The sequence below is a fragment of the Argopecten irradians genome, chromosome 15 (genome assembly GCF_041381155.1).
Source record: "Argopecten irradians isolate NY chromosome 15, Ai_NY, whole genome shotgun sequence".
In the NCBI taxonomy this organism is placed as follows: domain Eukaryota; kingdom Metazoa; phylum Mollusca; class Bivalvia; order Pectinida; family Pectinidae; genus Argopecten; species Argopecten irradians.
The window spans coordinates 32,053,835-32,076,912 of record NC_091148.1 but is presented as its reverse complement, the minus strand read 5'-3'; the positions used below and the strand labels follow the sequence as shown (position 1 = coordinate 32,076,912).

Genomic DNA, 23,078 nt, shown 5'->3' with positions numbered 1-23,078 from the left:
GTTAGGTTGCATGTGGGACCCTCCGAGCCCATGGCCTTTATGTCATTGAATAGTTAAAAGGACATGAACCTAGATAAACCATGTAAATTTGAGTAAAATACTTATTTAAGACGTGTCAGATACCTTACTAAGTAATACACATTTTGTATATCAGTTATTGTGCAAATATGTGGAATAAAGTAATTATAATGGAAATTCCATCTTCCTGTATTTTGAACCGGCGCGGTCGAATTTTATAACGATACAATAGTAGTTTTGTACTTTAGTGACCTCCCACAATGCACTGCACAAATTAAATGAATGTAAACAAAATGGTGGGTCAAAAACGTGGGTGAAGCGAAAAAAACGAAAACAATGTTCGTCAAGAGTCAGTAACGTGATTGCTCAAATGCAAGAGACGGAAGCAATTTCCCACTTTATACTTGTATGATGTACATATGTGCAATAAGTCAGGAACCTCCCTTCGCGGTGCCCTGTCGAATGAAAAGTCTCGTTTGACTTTTAACTTATAATTCTTCCGCTAAATACAAATCGTTTTATAACAAATATTGCTTAAACTTCATTTGTCAACCATCGTAAATTAGAAAATAATCTTAAAACGTGGAAAACTAATATTTCTTGTCATGTCAGTAAGTTTGTTGTTCATTATAACCTCGCTTTTGGCCAGCTTTCGTTTTGTGTTCCAAAATAGAATCTGAAGGTCTATTTTTATCATTTCTGGGGTTGGTATTCCCCACGTTTTCCTGTCGTTTTAGATAACCAATCATTGTAATGAAATATTCAATAAACATCTGAAAACCATATCTAAGCATACAGAACAAATTGTTTAAGGTTCATGTCCCAATAAAATGTTTCGATAATAAAGTCCACGTACGTCTATACTCTTAAGATTGGCAAACCTAGTTTTATTAATCTTTTTGGATATGTTAGATGTTGTATAGATCAATATAATAACGGAAGTCATGTAATCTTAATCAAAATCTCGAATTTCATTATTATGTATTTGCATATTAGAGAATTACCTGCCCTTATGTGGGTAGGAAGTAGTGATAATTATGTCTTGTTATTATGAGTTTTCATCAGAGAAAAGTTTTGCTCAAAAAGTAATGGCGTCAATTGAAATGTAGACTATTACGAATATTTCATCCAATAAAGTATTATAATAAATATATATATATATATACATACATATATTCGGGCACAAAGTTTTGAGCACTTCTAAGGTAACACATATGTAAGGTAACAGGTAAAAATATAAGGAAAATCCATATCTTCAGCATTTAACTTTACACATTGTCAAGCAATGTTTTCGGAGGCCTTATTGGTTTGATATAGGAAGGAAAAGTAATCACCATGGATATGATGCTTTGCAGTAAACTCATTATATTACTAAGCGGTTCAAACGTTCTTGTGATTCGAATCTTTTTCTAGCAGAAGTTCAATGGTATTGCTCAAATTTTCAAACGTTCAAATGACTTAGAAGTAATTTGATTTTTGCTTGTTTGGGGTGAAAAATAAAGTGTGAAAACATGAATATAATGTTTTTAAATCGGCTCCGTTATTTCCATAAAATACAATACCTTCAACCTTTCCATTGATTAATTTATTCAGGTCATTCCCTTGTTATCGTGTTAATTAATGATTATCACATGACACATTATTTCCGGTAGTTGTATACGTAGTTCACCGAAAATGTAACGTTATTAACAATATAGTTATGACGTATGTGATTTTAGCGGACATCAGAACCAGCTGTTACACTGTCCTATTTAGAAAATAAATCAAATATCGACCGAACTTAGATGTAACACCGTGAGTAATAGGGGCCTGATAGAGGGAACCCCAAGAAGTCTACATCATCACGGATTTCTATCGGGTTTGACATTATTAATATATAAAATAAACATTTAAAACTAAACCTTGACTTTGAATTTATAGTTATAGCGTTTTTATAATTATAGTGTGTAACTCAAAAGTTTATTGACAACCATAACCTCGTTCCATGGTCTGAAAAATTATATTGAATCTATATAGTTTAAACATTATGGAATATAATTTATTTTCAAGACTTTTCCTGATTTATCACACACGTTATTTTTTATTAATCTTACTCGGTATCAAAGTGTTGTAGCCCATTTATCAGTGTTCTTATACGAACACGCCGCGAAATAAATCCCCTGCCATTCCCTGGTGAATAATATTGAATACTTGTACCACCTGTGCCAGGCATGGATGTACGTACAATGGACAAAAAATAATAATATACATATGTACATATGTGATTTACAGAGCTCTGTATCAAACATCCGAGTAGAGGGGATCTCTGTGTACGTCCCGGTACAGGTAAGAACAATAATAATATACATATGTGATTTACAGAGCTCTGTATCAAACATCCGAGTAGAGGGGATCTCTGTGTACGTCCCGGTACAGGTAAGAACAATAATAATATACATATGTGATTTACAGAGCTCTGTATCAAACATCCGAGTAGAGGGGATCTCTGTGTACGTCCAGCTACAGGTAAGAACAATAATAATATACATATGTGATTTACAGAGCTCTGTATCAAACATCCGAGTAGAGGGGATCTCTGTGTACGTCCAGCTACAGGTAAGAACAATATAGTACGTCCCGGTACAGGTAAGAACAATATAGTACGTCCAGCTACAGGTAAGAACAATATAGTACGTCCAGCTACAGGTAAGAACAATATAGTACGTCCAGCTACAGGTATTAGCTATCTTCTCTCTTTCTATCTCCATTGTTCTTTGATTTCATCCCGTTTTCACATTTTGTCGTACAAAGAGCTTTGTAAATGATATACAAGGATTTTTGGTGACATAAAACAAGTTTCCGGAGTAAAACACGTAAGTTTTCAATTAGTGTAGTGTTCGTGTATTTCATTTGCTTCGATATATTGTTGTGGTTTTGCGATCCATAGCTGACGAATAACTTTGTTGTTGGATTTCATCTCTTTTGATACATTGTCCTACCAAGAACTTGTGAGATACTATGTTTGGTTGTGGATTACACACGTTGCCGGGATATAACACAGCTTCTGAGTTGATTGTGTATTCTATCAGACTTGATTGGACAGAGTTGTTCCTATGGGAGCTTTAGTAGGTGGATGACAAGTTGATGAAGTAAGTTTTAGAAGTTAAACACACCTTAGTAGATCATGGACCAGTTTCATGAACATTCCTTAAATTTAAGGAATCCCTTAACTTAAAATTCCCCATAGGAAAGCGTTACAGATTTTAAGGAAGGCTCCTTAACATAAGATTTTTCCTTAACTTTTGTAATGCTTTCCTATGGAGAATTTTAAGTTAAGGGAATGATCATGAAACTGGGCCATGGAGGGATATTTGTGGAATGTAGAGCCCCTGAACCGCTTTTTTCAACAAAAATATGATGTAAGAAAGTAATATTGTCATGGTAACAGCAGTATGATAAAACAAAAACTAATTGAGAAGTCTATTCTGATATAGGTAAGGCCATATAGTGATATCTAACGTGGGCCAGATTGCGATCGTCAGTCGGGCCGAATGCCCGGTCACTGCAAGGTGTGCCAGGTGATGAAAGACAAACGCGATTCCTCCTAAAATATACCTTAGAAATCGGTCCTGAGATATGAGTGACTAGAAATATACAGTATACCCAAACATCATACACCTCGACTATTGTCTCAAGAATCTAGTGAACTTGAACAATTTTAATAAACAACTTTACCAGAGATACGGAGGGTTTGTGATAGAATGTCGGAAAACGTTGCAGCGACGCTTGCATTGTTGCCAGTGACATCTGGGAGAGAACATAGGCTAAACCTTTTGTTTGATCCCTTTACATTTTTTTAAGATATTAAATTTGTTGAAATTGAAGTTGTTGCCAGTGAATATGCACTGTTTTATGGACACCGTAATAATGTCATTAATATTTTGCAAAGTGTCATTGATAAAATCTATGTAATATTTTATGTGGGTCGTTCGATATTCATTAAAGACAATCTAAAAGTGTATATATGATATTGGGCGTGTAGGATGTGTTACAAACAAGTTTCTGGATAAACGGCCCGATTTGCGATAGAAGAGTGGGTTTAGTATCTCTTTCTGTTCTTTCGCGACCAATTAAAGATACTCCACCGCTGGCAAATGGTATTTTCTCTATCAAAACATGTGCAGACGAATTAGCATATTTCGATACTTTGCAATACTTATTTGAATTCAACATCAAAAATATAAAATATAATTAATTGCGTCCCGAAAAAATTCCATGACACTATACCCTATATGGAAATAAACACTTATTGTGCACCAAAAGCAAAATAAATTACTTTTATACGCATTAATTTGTTAATTAGATACATATAAACACGGATATAGATCAGATATTGTTCGATTGCTGAGTATCGTTTATGCTCTGTAGGCGATGGAGCATCTGTGACTTGAGTTAAATAAAGCTTTTGATGTTTAAACCGCAAAACCATGTCGCCACAATTATTTAAGGATTAACTTGAATATATTTTTTATGTTATGGAGATATAGCACAAAAATCTGAGTGTACTCTAAATAAACGCTAAGCGGTTTATGACGAGAGTACACTCAGATTTTTGTGTTTGTTGGTAAGTAACACTCTTGTCGAGTCAAGTAACGAGCGAGTCTCACCTTAACTACATAAAGAGGTTGAATTTAATTTTTGTATCGTTGGTCAAAAGATAGAGTACAAGGCAAAGTATCGTAAATACTGTTTTATCCGTGGTAAAAGAGGTGTTCAAGCTAGTGTTAAAAAAACCCAAAGGAGCTGCCCACATCCCAATTTTATCCCTTTAAAATGACACTTTTGTGATTTTTAAAAGGCCCAAAGGGCCTGGATTCTTCGTATTTCCCTAAAACTACCTACACTAACATGAAAAATAGGTAAGCCATCGTTAAATATTTTACATTTTTATTCATAAATCATTTGAGTAGATCGTTAATTTATATTTAAATAATTTCTTTTAGATTTTTAACGGAAAATTTTGTTTGAATTAATATTTATTACGAAAAATTAACTCTTTTGGGAACAAATGAAATCGAAACATTGCTCTTTGTCATCTCATTTCACCCAGTTACGGGCTTTGTCTACAATTTTACCCTGCGTTAAAAATATTCTCTTCACTTTTCCTGTCTATGTGTAAATTCGAAATGAAAATTCGGGAAAACAGGTTTTGAGTGATTTGAAAATAGAAAGTGCAGGTAGCAACATACTACTTCTTTGTTAGCAAACCAGCTATACATATAGGGATTGAATGTATTTTTCTAATTTTCATAGCGGCTGTGAATAGCAGAAGCTATCTACATATCTTCCGAGGAGCGCTCCTCGGAAGATATGTAGATAGCTTCTGCTATTCTTAGCCGCTATGAAAATTAGAAAATATATTCAATCCATATATTTACATTAGCATAATCTATGAAAACAAAAATTATTGAAAGGCTCTTTTATATGATATTTAAAATTATGACACCTATATACGACGAGAAACAAAATTAATGGAACAGCTGGATGACGAAATCGTTCCACAATGTCGCGTTTTCAAGCTTCCGCCTTCAGGTCGACCTATTTTCGCAAATGATTTGTTTGTTTGAGTTTTACGGCCCATCGACAACTAAGGTCATTTAGGGCCAAACTGCATTCGCAAATGACAAACGATAAACAAGAAATATAGTTAAAATAAGATTTGATTGACTTATTACAGTAAACCTTAGCTGATTCTATTTCAGGAAACAACACATTAGATATTATACATTGAAATATTGTGGAGGACTATTTTTTATTGATATGAAACTGGTGCATTGTTTGAAATAGGCAAATGTATGTTTTCGTCAGTTGGTTGATTCATTTAGTGAGGAAACACTCAGAATGCAAATATAGTCCTATGTAAGTGAAAATTAGTGATGCCTTTATTTGGCTGAAATTTAAATGAAGTCATAGTTAAGTGAAAATTGGTATATAGAGGTTATGGAGTATGCTGAAAAACATGATATCACTTTCAAAAAGATTGGTTGTCATGGAAACAAAATGGAGGCCTCTGATTGGTTTAAATTTAGAAATTGATACATATATAAGTGAAAATTGGTACATTTGGGTTATGGGTAATTGAATAAAGGCCCCCTGATTGGTCAAAGTCAAGGTTTGTTGCCTTTGTGGTGCTTGTATTCTCTTTAGATTATACATTTACATGTTTTATTTGAAAACCAAACGTACAGTAACTCTGTTTCCCTCTTTAATCATTTTTAATTCAATTTAAAATAGCTTTTATCTACATAAGACGGATGGATAACCTTAATTTGTATCTTTTGATTTTGAGTTGCTGACGAAAATATATTTCTTTCCAACAATTATTAGATTTCTGATATTAAAAAGAAACTATTTGTTTCACCCAAGATCATATCTTATTGTTAGCCATTTTTGTACTGTTAGGGAAAATGCAAGAATAAAAATGCACTAATTTTATATTATATATGTTGGTTTACAAAATTATATCACTAATTGTTGTTTTATTATGGTGTCTATGATCAATTTTGAATTTACAGTCAGCTATGGTAAAAATTGTTGTTGTTTTTTTTTAGAAAATTTCCTGGCTACGTTTGAGCCTATTGAATGTTTTTCCCGGAATTCATTTTTTTTTTTTAAAATTATGTTATAAAATTATACCTATAGCATGTTTTTAAAATGGTTTAAAAGTGTGGACAAAATCGATAACATGCCAAATATTTCGAGCAACCCCGAAATCCTCCATTTTCATCATGACAAAAATTTTAATGTTTTGCTCGAAAAAATCACTATGTAGTAAAACTAAGGGGAAAATATAATTATAAAAGGGTATAAATACGAAATGAAGTATTTTTATTAAGAAAATGGTTAAAAAATAAAAGATAAATATGTTCAAAAAGTGGACACAAGGGGTCTCCTTGCCACATACCTATAGTGTTGTTAGGAAACATCATTTTAGGCCCTTTACTACTTTAGAAAAATACAAAATAGTTAAAATACGGAAAAAATTTGAGAGTGTCTTGTAAAACATTTTATCCTGAAAATCGTTCTGATATTTGTAAAACTCCTGCAACTCGAGTTTGCATTCCCCGAATACCGCTATCTGTCGAAGTGGCTGCCTGTTCCTAACTTTTCTATTTCTATAGTTAGAACCACTACGAACAATACCACATTAACCGTCCTTCACACTTAGTATAAAAACACATATTCTTCAAGCAAGTGACAGTGATATACTTACTATTTCACTCAGCATTTTTTTATGAATTGCATCTACAAGATATGTTTTCCAAAATACTGTCAGAGTTATTTAAAGTACTGAATGTAATGAATTAAAATGTCATAAGCAGGCGATATTGTCTGGTTTTTTTACCTGTATATTGGCTGTTTGAGTTTGCAGAATTTTAATTTTTATTATACGAAATGTTATTCGTTTCATGAACCCTCCTTATCAGGGAAATATACCATGGTTGGTTATATGGTTATATCCACGGATGATTTGTAAAGTTCCAGGCAGTATGAATAAATCCACATAAAGTATTGTAACAATCAACAGATAAAGTCACAATAGCTCTCCCAATAGAATATTATGGCACTGTACAATTCTTGATATGTCTCATTACAGGTCTCATTACAGTTCTGATTAGCCTTGGACAGCTGGAGTATATATAGCTAAACCCTAATTCAAGAATATTGGAGAACCTTCTACTTCTAGAAATATCTAACTAAAAACAGTAAACAACTAAACACACAGAACTTTCTGGAAATAGATCATTCTAGATCTCTACTTATAATCAACATGTTTACAAACACATTTGTTTATACATGATAATATTCTAGAAAGTTATATAACCTAAATCAATGATATGACCTTTATAGGATGTATTGATAATAAAGCTATAGGAGTTATCTCCCTTATCTAATAACAACACGTATTTAGTGTCATACATAACACATACCGCAGCCTCCTAAAACACACAAACATACCACAGCCTCCCAAAACACACAAACATACGACAGCCTCACAAAACACACAAACAAACCACAGCCTCCCAAAACACACAAACATACCACAGCCTCCCAAAGCACACAAACATATCACAACCTCACAAATCCCACAAACATACCACAGCCTCGCAAAACACACAAACATACCACAGCCTCGCAAAACACAAAACATACCACAGCCTCCCAAAACACACAAACATACCACAGCCTCACAAAACCCACAAACAAACCACAGCCTCCCAAAACACACAAACATACCACAGTCTCCCAAAACACACAAACATTCAAACACATAACAAAGCATTGTATATAGAGAAGGCCGTCCTTTCAACTTATTGGGTGTAAAGCCGAATCAAATAATATTAATTTATATATAGTATTATAATAAGGGTACACGTGCATCATATTCTAATTTATATGTGGTATGGTAATAAGGGTACACGTGCATCATATTCTAATTCATATATGGTATGGTAATAAGGGTACACGTGCATCATATTCTAATTTATATATGGTATGACAATAAGGGTACACGTGCATCATATGCTTATTTATATATGGTATGGTAATAAGGGTACACGTGCATCATATTCTAATTTATATATGGTATGACAATAAGGGTACACGTGCATCATATGCTAATTTATATATGGTATGGTAATAAGGGTACACGTGCATCATATTCTAATTTATATATGGTATGGTAATAAGGATACACGTGCATTATATGCTAATTTATATATGGTATGGTAATAAGGATACACGTGCATCATATTCTAATTTATATATGGTATGGTAATAAGGATACACGTGCATCATATTCCAATTTATATATGGTATGGTAATAATGGTACACGTGCATCATATTCTAATTTATATATAGTATTATAATAAGGGTACACGTGCATCATATTCTAATTTATATATGGTATGGTAATAAGGATACACGTGCATCATATTCTAATTTATATATGGTATGGTAATAAGGATACACGTGCATCATATTCTAATTTATATATGGTATGGTAATAAGGATACACGTGCATCATATTCTAATTTATATATGGTATGACAATAAGGGTACACGTGCATCATATTCTAATTCATAAAAGGTATGGTAATAATGGTACACGTACATCATATTCTAATTTATATATGGTATGGGAATAAGGATACACACGCATCATATTCTAATTTATATATGGCATGACAATAAGGGTACACGTGCATCGTATTCTTATTTATATATGGTATGGTAATACGGATACACGTGTATCCTATTCTTATTTATATATGGTATGGTAATAAGGGTACACGTGCATCCTATTCTTATTTATATATGGTATGACAATAAGGATACACGTGCATCATATTCTAATTTATATATGGTATGACAATAAGGGTACACGTGCATCATATTCTAATTCATATATGGTATCGCAATAATGGTACACGTACATCATATTCTAATTTATATATGGTATGGTAATAAAGGTACACGTACATCATATTCTAATTTATATATGGTATGGTAATAAGGGTAAACGTACATCATTTTATAATTTATATCTGGTATGACAATAAGGGTACCCGTGCATCATATTCTAATTTATATATGGTATGGTAATAAGGATACACGTGCATCCTATTCTAATTTCACCCGACGTACAATCATACATGATAACATTAGTCTTGATGCACAGTTCACCTTTGTTAAGTCAGATCTATATATAGGGCTAGTCTACTGATGTCGTACACAACTCACACAAGCTGTCATCTGAAAGATTCCACATATTATTTGTATTCTCAGGATTTCTTATACAATTTATATATACATAGACAGGCAAAATTTCCTAACCTGAAGTTGACCGGAATTTCTGGTTAAAAATCTGTTCAGATCAAGATTTGTTTACCTGAAATTCAGGTTAGGAAATATTACCTGTGTATTTAATACAACAAAGCCTTAGATTTATTTTATACACTAACCATTCAAGTGTATTGAAACTTTTGTTACAACGTGTTTATTTTATGCTTATTAGTAACCTGCTTTGATGCTTTTCAATTTCTGTGTTTCGAATTTAAAAAATGAAATCGCTTACAAAATAACATTAAGAAAAAACATAAATAACACTTTGGATACATATCTTTTTCAAATTTACAAAAATGAAATTCTGTTTGTTAAATCATATCGTATTTTATCGTACATCATTGCAATTATACAATTGACTTTTTGTGCATTTTAAAGGCAATTCATGCTTGGACTTTGAAGATGAACATATTGGGGAACAACAAATAGCCATGTTGATATCCTCAAATTGGTTATTTTTAATGCGTAACATTGTCCATATTTAATTGATGGTTACAATATTTGCGTCATGCTTCAACAAGACTGACTGTATCATACATTCATGATGAAATGAAATTGTAAAAATAAAATAATAACTAGTCATTTGATTAAGTGGTGTTTACTCGTCTATCTATTTGTCTAATTAGCACAAAAACAATATAAAATAATGTAATTTGCTTTTAGCGTATGCACAAGCAGTTTTTCTTTGCATATAGGATAAAGTGTCATAGAATTTTTTCGGGATGCAGTTAATAATTTTTAGTATTTTTATCTTCAAGTAAAATTAGATGCTCAAACTTTTCAATGGTGGTAATAGTGTAAAGTAAGTAACTTGTAACTTTTTAACAGAATAAAAAATCGTCTGCTCCTGTTTTTTGATAGAGAAAATATACCATTTGTCAGCGGTAGTGCATCTTTAAAAATTGTGTTTCATTTCTGACAATCTTATTATTAACTATAAATTGTGTGCTGTATCAGTTTAATAAATTAAACAAATCTAACTCGAACTTGTCTTGTAATGAAACCACAGTGTCAAAGCTCCACTACGCTACCATTACTCCCATAACATGAGAGTCGACTGGTCAACCGTTTTTTATCGGACGTTACTTTGCTGACTGTCGACTCTCATTTCCGAAGGCCTATTTCTTTGATGCAGCTTCCGACGTCAGATGAAAGCGGAAGGAAAAGTGCAATAATATCAATATTTCCTGCTCTAACACTGATAACATTGATGTGTGCGTACAGTTTAGGTATTAATTATCCCATTTATCTAGGAAAACCATAACTTGAGGCCTTCTGTAACATTTTGACCTAGTTTTAAATATGGCGGATGGTTACTACAAAAAACGGAACGTGAATTCAAGCGGGCAGAATGCAAGTAAAAGTAAAGGCAGATCAAGCGTTTTGGGGACTTTGCAATTCGTTTTTTCTATTTACCGGCCGGATCGCTTTCATCATGAAGTTTTGTCTGGGTCATGAAAGTTTACGTTAGGAGATGTAAATATTTTTTTTAGATGAATTTTACGGCTGATTTTGTCAAAATACTTGTTGGTTTATGAAAAAGATGTAGGTATTTGACATTGATGACGATTTAAATATAATTTAAACGTTTTATATTGTCATAATCCAAACATTGTAAATGTTACTCTCAGCATCGGGTAAACGGCCTATCGGAAGTTAGAGGTTAGACACGACGTAACGTTCCAAAAGTGTCTCGTCGTGCTATACCTCTAACATTGTTGGAGTACGCTACCATATAGGGATTGGATTTCGTTTTATGTTAACCATGCTTGTATGGAGCAATTCCTCTAAGAATATATTCTATGGGGCGCGTTAGCGCCCCATATTGAATATATTCTTAGAGGAATTGCTCCATACAAGCATGGTTAACATAAAAACGAAATCCAATCCCTATATTTACACTCACACGACTTTTTATTTATATTTTATGCAATAAAATCGTCATTTGAAAGTGACGTAATTATTCAATAAAAGTCGGTCAAAAGTGGGAGGAGCTTACTCAATTGAACAGCTAATGATGACGCTGCACGTAAGGTAGAATTATTCATCCGCGACGACAAAAAAGTTCAATATTTTAGTGTAAAATAAACATGACAAACAAAGTAAATTTCAGAGATAATTTTATTTAATCAGATCAGAACTTTAAGTAGGTGTATTAAATTTTGCCAAAAGTTCATATATAGCGTAATAACATAAAGTATTTGTTCTCGGCCACATGTGTGAACTCGGTGACCGTTATTGTGCAGCGAGGCGAGGCTGACGCACGCTTACACAGTGGAGTTTTCCGAAGTTGTCAAAACACCAGTGTTCAAGTAGCTAAATTTGTTTGAGATTGTCGTCTGACTTGACGATATTACATCCTTCGGAGCCATGTGATTATATAATCTACGCTTATATCCATCGCCATCTAGGCTATAGATGGAACAACTTCACTTGTGTTCGATGGATACAATGTATTTGTGGTGACGCGTAACTGTCAACACGTGGATTACTAGCGGTGCATGTTTTTATAATACACATGATTAAATTCTCAAAGAACAAAGACAAGAGGATATGTTTATAACTGACCTCTATCACGAGGTCTCACGCCCGTCCACCCAAAAGACTAGATCGTATGACGAACACAGACACAGAGGTAATGTTTACATTTGACACCCATCATTTTTAACAAAAATGAAAGCACGTCGCCCCGGTCGGGATATTTTTCCGTTTCTTTATACAATTGTTAATTTAAAAATTGTTTGAATCATATATAAATATAAAACATGTATTTATTGTTTACATTTTTCCAAAATTCTATGAAAAACAACAATATATACGTAATGTTGCATCAAAATGTAAACAAAGCCATATGTTTGTTTAAAAAAAGTAGTCCTTTTACGTTGCATAGAACATTTTCTTACGCAAGTTCAAAGTTCAATGTTACCATGCAGTTATGGTAAACAAAATCGGCTAGTATTAGCGTATAGTGACCAAGCATAGCAAGTGTAAATATATACATATGTAGTGTGAGCACATGGGTAACTGAGAATGAACTATGAGAACGAAAGATTTGATATTTGACCTACTTATATTACACTGATTACTCTAACTGTTCAAAAGACCTATCGGTTATTAATGATTGTATGTCATTTTTGTAATTCCAGACAAAGAAGTAAGACGAGAGATCGCCAGCTGAATCGGATTTGGAAACGCGAACGCCAATTTACACATATAACAGAAATTGTTAACGCCAACCAGCCAAAATGGGAGGAATGACGTCAACGAAAAACTGTATGAAGGCGACGATCATGATCGCCAGTGTCCCAGTTATAGTAAGTATAACACCGTCAGTTTACGTCATACAACGGGCTCAGGTGTGCGCTCAGGTGTGCGCTCAGGTGTACAAAAGGTGATTAGGTCAAATAAAGATATGATAATTTTGTGTAAAAGTAATTTAAAAGTTTGACAAGATTCTTGAGAATATCATTCTTTACATACTTACTGATTTAAGTAAAGATATAATGACAATTTTTGCAGCAGACCAGAAAATGAAAAATACTAATCAAGTTATTACGATAATCACCTTTTGAACAGCCGGGCCTTGATAATTGGTCACCAACTGTTGTGAAAAATTATATGAATTAGACGACTTAACTTATAGACTTTCCATTTAGCATATTAAAGGCGAGATTCTTGTTAACATGACGTACCCACTCTTAAACTCAATAACCAAAGTGATAAATCATGATTTACAAAGATTTCTTTTTTCGTTGAAAAAAATGTTGAACTGATCAGTATGTATTCACGAGAAAAGGTCATTAATCATGAAAAGCAACGACCACAAAAGATATATAATAGACTTTAAATTGATTTATTTTCATTTAAACAAATTTTATTGACAAAGATGTTACAAGTCAAATGGATTAAATAACAGGCAAAGCCTATATAAATTCTCTCCACTGGTGGCAAAAGTAATAGTTTAAAGTTACATCAATTATAGATATTATGTTTAAGTTTTGAAATGAAATTTTACAACAAATAAAGGGAGATAACTCTTTTGCATACTCCATTCACACATCACACATAATATGAATACAGCTATTATTTTATTACAATAACATTTTATATACTAATTAGACCACATGTTACTCAGATATCATCCTCGATACTCCAGGGCTTCCGATCACTAGCGATCTCTACAGATCGTAAGTGATCGGAAGCCCTGGAATATCGAGGATGCTCAGATATTGACAGACAATGACCAACAGTCCATGTGTCATTACTCTCTTGAATTTTCTTGAAAATAATTGAAAATATACATGTATATACTTTTAATAGAATATGTGTATGCTGTATATAGAATAAAACAAAGTAGCAATATTAAAACAACCATGCTCAACAAAATACTCTAAGTATATCTTTGTCAGAGGATAATTAGAGTAGAATATATACAATGTTATTTAAATGTTATATAGTGAACATTGCATCATAAAAAAAAAATCTTTAAATTTCAAAAGCTTATTTCAAAAGCTTATGTCATGGCTATTTAAATCACATAGAGATTTAAACGTCTTGATTTACCAATATATAGGTGAACATCATGAAGTAATTGTCTGTTTATAGTTTCGTCACAGTCAGGACAGCCTTGAAGAAGAATATTGATATCAATATGGTTATGATTTGCATAATTACTAATGGAGGTAAACAGGGAAAGTCTATGTTGGTCATATAAAGGACATTCGAGAAAGTAGTGGGATACAGTTTCATTTTCAAAAGAACAAGCACAAGATGTATCATCAGATAAATGGTCAGTATATAGGTGGGAATTAAGATTACTACACAAATTTCTAAGTTGACAAAAAATTATATTTATGTCATCTCAGTTTCGTAACAGAGAGCAAAGTGACCGAAGCTATGTTTGCTGTACTCAAAGGAATAATAATGGAGACAATATTAGTTGTTAAATGTCATTTATTAATGACTTCTCCAATATTTCAAGTTTGATAGAATAACATCATGTGTTATTGATAAACATCAATAAAAATAAGATTGGAGAACAAATATTTGAACTAAACAGCAAAGATGGGGTACAAATTAGGCAAAAATTAAAAACTACAAAATACAACATAGGCCTGTGAAAAAATAGTCTCTGTTGATAAGACAATATTCGTAAACCATATAACCTGCCCAATCACATCCAATAAAAGGAATAAATAGATATGAAAAAGGGGCGGGAAAGATGGGAGGGAAATTGAAAGAATTTTTGTAGATTATGGATAATCTTAATTAGACACAGACAAAAATCTTCACGCTGGCTAAGATGGTAATGCGATAGTGACGCCACCGAGGACAAAGAAAGGTCAACGCCCTCAGTGATTGGTCCGGAGGCTGTAAGCAAAGCATCTGATTGGCTGACCAATCAATTACTCTCTCGCACTGACCAGGGGTCAAGCTAATTTGGGGAAATTCCATCACGCAGGCACATGTACACTGTGACCTTGCATGTGTGTATAAGTAAACACACCTAAGGGCGCGGGGCCCCACTTACAAATTAGGAAAGTAAAAAATGAAACAGCCTGACATAAATCTATTTATTTTACCATGGTAAATAAATGTCATTTATGTCATCTCAGTTTCGTAACAGAGAGCAAAGTGACCGAAGCTATGTTTGCTGTACTCAAAGGAATAATAATGGAGACAATATTAGTTGTTAAATGTCATTTATTAATGACTTCTCCAATATTTCAAGTTTGATAGAATAACATCATGTGTTATTGATAAACATCAATAAAAATAAGATTGGAGAACAAATATTTGAACTAAACAGCAAAGATGGGGTACAAATTAGGCATAGATGACCAAGATCAATATCTGAACTGTTACATATAATAAAGTACAGATATGAACGTGGTCATCACCCCATCCAAGGTCACGGAGCTCCTATTAACTTGTTACAACTTCATGTCTAACATGTCTAACGGCTTGATAGAGAAAATAAATTCACCAATCAAGTTAGATAAAAATAGGTCATAATGTTCTGAACCTCTCAATTAGGATCATATAGAGTAAAACAAACTATGCTCTTTAGGTAAAATTAAGGATTACTGGATTAATTCAGAAATTTATCCAACAAACAACTTCTGCAAAAGCATGTTAAAAAATTGAATTGCAGCAGTCTATATCCAATTAACTGACAAATTCCACAATACAGATATATATATATACAAGCAACAGAAGGAGACATACTGTAACAACATCAGATCCTTGATATTAACGAATTCTGTACCAGATAATAATGAAAAATTAAACTTGCAAAAACTTATGATAGCAGGCAGTGTGCGGTACCAATCGTAATTGCAGTAATGATCAATATAAGCAATTACCACTATCTCTGGTAACCCACTATACTGAACGTCTTAATTAAGGTACAATCAAAGACGGAAAGCAACATATGTTACAAAAAAAAAAAAAAAAAAAAAAGAGGAAGCAGGCTATTCTGACTTCCATACAAATTGACAAAGTATATGCCAGATGAAATACAAAAACATACATTCAACTCCATACAAATTTGCAAAAGTGGCAGATAAAATTACAATCACTTAAAGGAAGCAGGCTGTACTGACCTTCCATATAATAAAACTTACAAAGGTGACAGATTATATAATTCAATAATAAAAACATACAATAAACTTAAAGGAAGCAGGCTGTACTGACCTTCCATACAAAATAACAAAAGTGGCAGATCAAATTACAAAAACATATAATCCACTATAAAGGAAGCAGGCAGTACTGACCTTCCATAAAAAACTTACAATGGTGACAGATTAAATAACAAAACATACAATCAACTTAAAGGAAGCAGGCTGTACTGACCTTCCATACAAAATTACAAAAGTGTCAGATAAAATTACCAAAAACACAATCAACTATAATGGAAGCAGGCAGTACTGACCTTCCATACAAACTTACAATGGTGACAGATTAAATAACAAAACATACCATCAACTTAAAGGAAGCAGGCTGTACTGACCTTCCATAAAAAATGATTGTGCATGGAAAGTGGGCACAGGACAGATCAGGTCAGATATTATAATAATTGGATAATGGAATCCTTATTTGAAAATTCCTATGCGAATATAAGAGCGAACAGCGTCTGATTTCCACCGACCATATTTTTGCAAAATGGTTTGAGGGACACCTAACTGACTGGCAGTAGTTGCAGCCCCTATTCTGAAAGAGTGACCCTTGTATACTCTGGTGTCCAGTTGCAAAAATTTTAAAACTGCCTGCAACGACTTACAGAAATACGAATAAGTAACAGGTGACTTATCTGCAAATTGAAACAAAGGGCCACCTGAGTGATTGCTCATTTGTAGGTAACTGTGCAGAGCTAAAACAGGGCAATAGTTTTTATTTGCCTTGATTGGGATTTCTAGAGTAATTGTTTGATTTTCAGAATGTTTGAAATTTACAATTCTCACTGTCATAGCTTTAATGGCATGGGTGTCGTCACGTAAGAAGTTAATGTCACTGGTCTGCAGAATTTTAGATGTAGAGTTGTTGTGATTCAACGTGAATTCACCGATACGCAAAAATGCATGGAAAGCCAAGAGAAACATTGCTCTACATAAACAAACCTTAAACAACGGGTGAATTACAGTACTCATCGCATTGATAATTCTATGTAAAATATCAAGAGTAATTGGCAATCTGCAGTCTGAAACTTGTCTGCTGTTTTGAACACCCTTAAGCAATTTTATCACCTTCTGTTTTAAAAATTTGGGTTGATTCAATTTCAACTGGGACATCTTTATTAATTTGGTGTTAAAAGGCTGAGAGAGAAGGGGAGTTAAAGAGATTGTTATCATAAGTGTTAATAGTGCGATACATTAGTGGGATGAAACTATCAAAATAATTATTAGTTCTGCATATTGTTGGATTAAATATTCTTGTTTGTCTGAGAGCATAGTCATTATTATTTTGATTGTTAATGTTATTGAAAGGATTTAGGATACCTTGTAAGTATTGTGGTGATAGGCCATGCATTATTTTGTACATCATTGTTAGTTTGTGTTTGTGTCTTCTTACTGATAGTGTTTCCCATCCAAGTTTTGTATAAATTTTATTGTGGGATGTTCCAGACCTAAGTCCTGTAATAATTCTGGCTGCTTCTAATTGGACAGATTCTAAAAGGTCTTTTGATTGTTGAGTAAAATTATCCCATATTATATCTGCATATTCTAAGATTGGCCTAATAAATGCTGTGTAAATTTTAATTAATGACTGACGATTTACTTTATTTTTAATATAACGAAGAATGTTTAATCTACTGCATGCTTTTTCATATATGTTAAGGATGTGTTGTTTCCATGATGCATTGTCCTTAAGTGTAAGCCCTAGGTATTTGTGTTCTTATGTGTCAGTGATTTGATTGTTTTGGAAGTTATTGGGGGCTGTTTTTGTAATGTTTTCTGGAAAATAGTACTGATTTGGTTTTGTTAGATTTAAATTTGATGTCCCATATTTTTGCCCATTCACCAATGTTAGAGAGGTCAGTTGTTAGTGCTTGAGCTGCTCGTACAAGGAGGTGTCATCTGCAAAAAGTTTGATATTACATGTAGTTGAAAGATTATCAGTGATATCGTTGATATAGAGGAGAAAAAGAAGAGGCCCGAGTACTGATCCCTGGGGTACCCCAGCGTTTACGACCTTAAACTGTGAATAGTAGCCATCTGTGGTCACTCTTTGTAATCTATCAGATAGGTAATTGTCGAACCATAGAAGTAAATTTCCATCTATTCCATACATCTGGTGTTTATTTTATGATGTTTTCTTAAAAATGAAATAACAAACACAGTTTTGGATTAAATGGCCGCAGCCTATTTAATATTTGTTAAGTGTTAACCAAAGCAGGATACTTATTCTCAGATGTGGCGAGCAGGCAAATATGATTTACCTAAACAGGTAATTTCCTCCCCCTGGGTTAACCAAAGCAGATAGGAACGTTACCTAAACTAACAAATGACTAGAATTACATTATGTATAATACAGGTACATGCAACGGTGAGCACCCTATGCTGAGTATCTACCAACTGGTACCGGACACATCAGCTACTCACCCTCCCCAGGGTTAACCTTGGCAAAGTTTGCATGTACCTGACCCGAATAGCCTGCTGACCTACCCAGATCTGCGAGGCTCCATCGTACTCCCAGGGTAAATCCTTGGCGAGTAATATCCATATTCTCCACCACGGAGAAACCAAAAACCAAAATCTGTATCCATTATACAGTTACTGTACATGTATCTCCTACATCTCAACCCCCTGGGATTCACTAGGCAAGTGAGAGGAGGAGTCTATTGAAAAACTGGTTACCACACAATATTTTGGGGTATCCCCGACTCCTAGGGTAAATCCATAGCGAGCCAGTACGTATACCCTTACAATCTATAATATACACAAATCAAAAGACAAATTTATAACCAAATTATGCCTGCTCGCCACACATGCCGCATCCGGCATACAAACTGAATAGACTGCGATAAAGTTATTTTTAACATATTATCTTGAAATGATCCCACTTCGAACTGTCACTATGTTTGGTTGCCACTACCCATTGTCACATTTGATGGATCTTCCAAAGTCACTGTTCATGATCCACTAAGCGAAGCATGTCCATACCACTTTTGCAGAATTGGGAATGCAGATTCAATTTGCACCGTACTGGTCTCGTTCCACACCGCTTAAACTGTAATTAAAAGAAACTCGGCAGCAGCTTATTATCATAACAATTCAACATAGAATTACATGACTACATGTTAATATCAAGCTGTCTCTATACATCTTTCTTATACAAATTAAACTCCTATAAAAAGCTGTATCACGGTGATGAAGGGGATGGAGGGTGGGAAAACTGTTACTTTTGTGCAAAATTTTTCGACCGCGTGGTAAAATATAATGCTTTGCGCATGTCTATATCCCACAAGGGAATTAACTCTTACCACAACATCAACTTCAGGTTGCACAAACCCAAAAATAAATGTGTTTAATTTTATATAAAATTAAACGTTATTATGTAAAAGACCTTTATGCCATACTCTGTCAAAAGCTTTGCTTATATCACAAAAAATAAATCGAAGTTCCTTTCCCTGGTCCATATTGCTAACAATTTCATTATAAATAAACAATAGTTGATCAACAGTGGAATCACCTGGTATGAAGCCAGACTGATGCTTAGATAATATAGAGTTGTCGATTAGATAGTTGTAGAGATATTTAAATACTATTTTTTCCATTATTTTACTGAAACAAGAGGTTATCGAGATAGGTCTATAATTTTGAACATCATTGGATGACCCATTCCCTTTATATATAGCATTTACATTTGATTGTTTCCAACTATTTGAATTATTCCTGAATCCAGAGTTTTATTAAATAGAAGACTGAGAGAGAGAATAAGTGAGTTACACAGTTGTTTTACTATTTTAGTATTTTAGGAACTATACCATCTGGACCAGGGGGTTTATTTACATTAAGATTACTAATTTGGTCAGATACATCTTGTTGAGTGATTTGAATATTGGTAAGTGAGTAAGGTATATAGGGCAGTGCTAATTGAGGTAATTCAAGGTTTGGTGAAGATGTAGAAATATTACAAAATGATTATTCAGGATTTCTGCTTTATCAATAGGATGGTTAATGATTTGATTATCAGATTCAAGAGGTGGAATAAGAAGAGGATTTATTAGTGAAGTTAATAATAGATTTTGCTATCTTCCACCATTTGTCTGGAGGGACCGAGTTTTCATTTAGGTAATTTTCAAGCTTTTGGATGTAGTTTTTTTTAGCCACACGAATCAAGTCAATTGTTTCATTCCTAAGATAACGAAATCGTTCCCAGTAGTGGGGGGTATTAATTATTTTAGCTTTTCTATGTATTCTATTGCGTTGTCTCATTCTCAATCTGATGATATTATTCATCCAGGGCTTATCATTTGGGCGCACAGTAATAATTTTGGTCGGAATGAAACTGTTGACTTGTTCGGTGATTGAGTCTATAATAAATGAGTTAAATGTGTCTGGGTCTTGAAGTGTTGATAAGTTCAAACAGTCAATATTAAGGAAAGCATTATTCATACTTTCAAAATCAGCTTCATCATATTTTAATATAGTTTTTTTTATAAGTCACCTGTTTGAAAACAGTAAGAGAAATTTGAGCATGAACTGATGAATGGTCACTACAGAATCGAAGTGATACAAAAGTATTGATTTATCATTACAAAGAATAGTTACTACGTGGTTTGGGAGGCTGTGGTATGTTTGTGTGTTTTGGGAGGCTGTGGTATGTTTTTGTGTTTTGGGAGGCTGTGGTTTGTTTGTGTGTTTTGGGAGGCTGTGGTATGTTTGTTTGTTTTGGGAGGCTGTGGTATGTTTGTGTGTTTTGGGAGGCTGTGGTATGCGTTCCAAATATCAATATTAATTTGCATGCATGGGGAATTAAATTGCAGTCGGGATAGTATAGCTTTAAAATGACAATAAAACGTAGATCAGATCTATGAAAGAAAAATACTCTTTCGTATGTGAATATGAAGGATAGCGTTATTCTTACCGAGGATCACAAAATGTTGTAAAACCCAAGGCAAGTCTCGGGTTTTACAACATTTTGAAACCCTCGGGTAGTATTTCCCTATCCTTCATATCGATCTATATTTACATTTTCACTGCAGTCCCACTATATAACCTTACCAAGCGCAGTTTGCATTCATATAGTCTATACACTAGAGCCGCTTATTTTGACGTCATTAGCATTGTGACGCCACACTTGTCGTGCTAGCGATCACGGAAAACGGCTGTTCATCCTTGAAGATAACGAAAGATTTATTCATTATAGATGCAAAATCCGTGGGGTTTTCATCATAAAATTGAGACCAAATGTAAATATAAGCATTGAATGTTTTTCAGTTGGTATTCACAGCCCATATGAATGCCAATTGAAAGACGTTTAATGCTTAAATGAAAGATCTTATAATATTGTTCGGACATGGTCTTTAGTCGTTGTAGCTTTACATAGAAAAGAGTACTATCACAAGGAAATTTTGTTTTAAAACGCATAGTGCTAAAATTGCCTTTGAACTGAAAATACGTTTACTCAAAAGACTCCTATTGTTAGTATTAAAAATATATATAATTAGAGTCCAGAAGTCCAGCTTTACTGTACATGTCAACATTGATCAATTCTTTGTCGTATAGGAATAACAACTCAGCTAACCTGTTCATTATATTACGTAATATGATTATCATATTAGTCCACTGGTCATCTTCAGATTGCCTCAGTCTAATTTAACATCTATAGATAAGCGACATCTGTCAATCACAATTCTAGAATTTCATTGTCTGTATATGTATTTAACCATGCTATGTTTTATTTCATGTTAGTTAGGTCCCAGACTTTGTACGGAACACATCGGGTACATTCTGGACATTCCAGAATAGCCCTCCGTCAAGTCCAATGTATCGTTTTTAATTTTTTCCGTATGTTAGTACCATTAAAACTTGTTCTGATGACACTGTATACAATGATGGTTATAAGCCAGACGTATGTAGGGTAACCAGCTGGTGAGATACTTAAACAGACACTTAAGTAAGATTTATAACATTATGCTGTCAAACAGTTACATTCTGTTGTAGGACGACAATGTTAAAGCTATAGTGAAACCAGTAGATCAGATCAATATTTCGTCCTCTACATTGATTTTTCGGGTTTATATTTCATACAAAAAACATGGGTGTAGGTTTGTTTTTTTTTTCATATCGTCACTTCTGTAAGGTTAATCAAATTTCGTGACCAAACAGTTACATTTTTGTAGTATGTAAAAATAATAGTGAAACAAGTTTATAATACAGTAAAGTCAAATCGTTGTCTGTATGATTGGTGTTAAGGTCAATATTTCATACAAAAACCTGTGTGTATGATTACGAAACATAGCTCAACAGTTACGTAATTAGTTACAGTTTACATTTGTCGCATCGGTCGTAAATCTAGCTCGTCTATTTTGCTTTAAGATATATAACATCGTTGTCATGTAACTCTACATTATTTTGTAGTGTGACATTGTATAATTTTAAATTCAGTGAATATAGATTATCTATTGAAAATATTGTTGAAGCTTTGGTATGATCTTTAATATGTTAGA

At 33.5% G+C, this 23,078-nt stretch overlaps 1 protein-coding gene across 1 annotated transcript in view; it reads left to right on the top strand.

Annotated features, from left to right (window-relative positions):
* The first annotated feature begins 2,246 nt into the window (after positions 1-2,246).
* Positions 2,247-23,078, top strand: part of LOC138308846 (tetraspanin-1-like) — a 50,107-nt gene continuing 29,275 nt past the window's right edge. The window contains exons 1-2 of the mRNA XM_069249873.1: positions 2,247-2,433; positions 13,051-13,218. Of these exons, the coding sequence (XP_069105974.1) occupies positions 13,150-13,218 (69 nt within the window). The 5' untranslated portion in view covers positions 2,247-2,433; positions 13,051-13,149. The remainder of the gene's footprint in view (positions 2,434-13,050; positions 13,219-23,078) is intronic.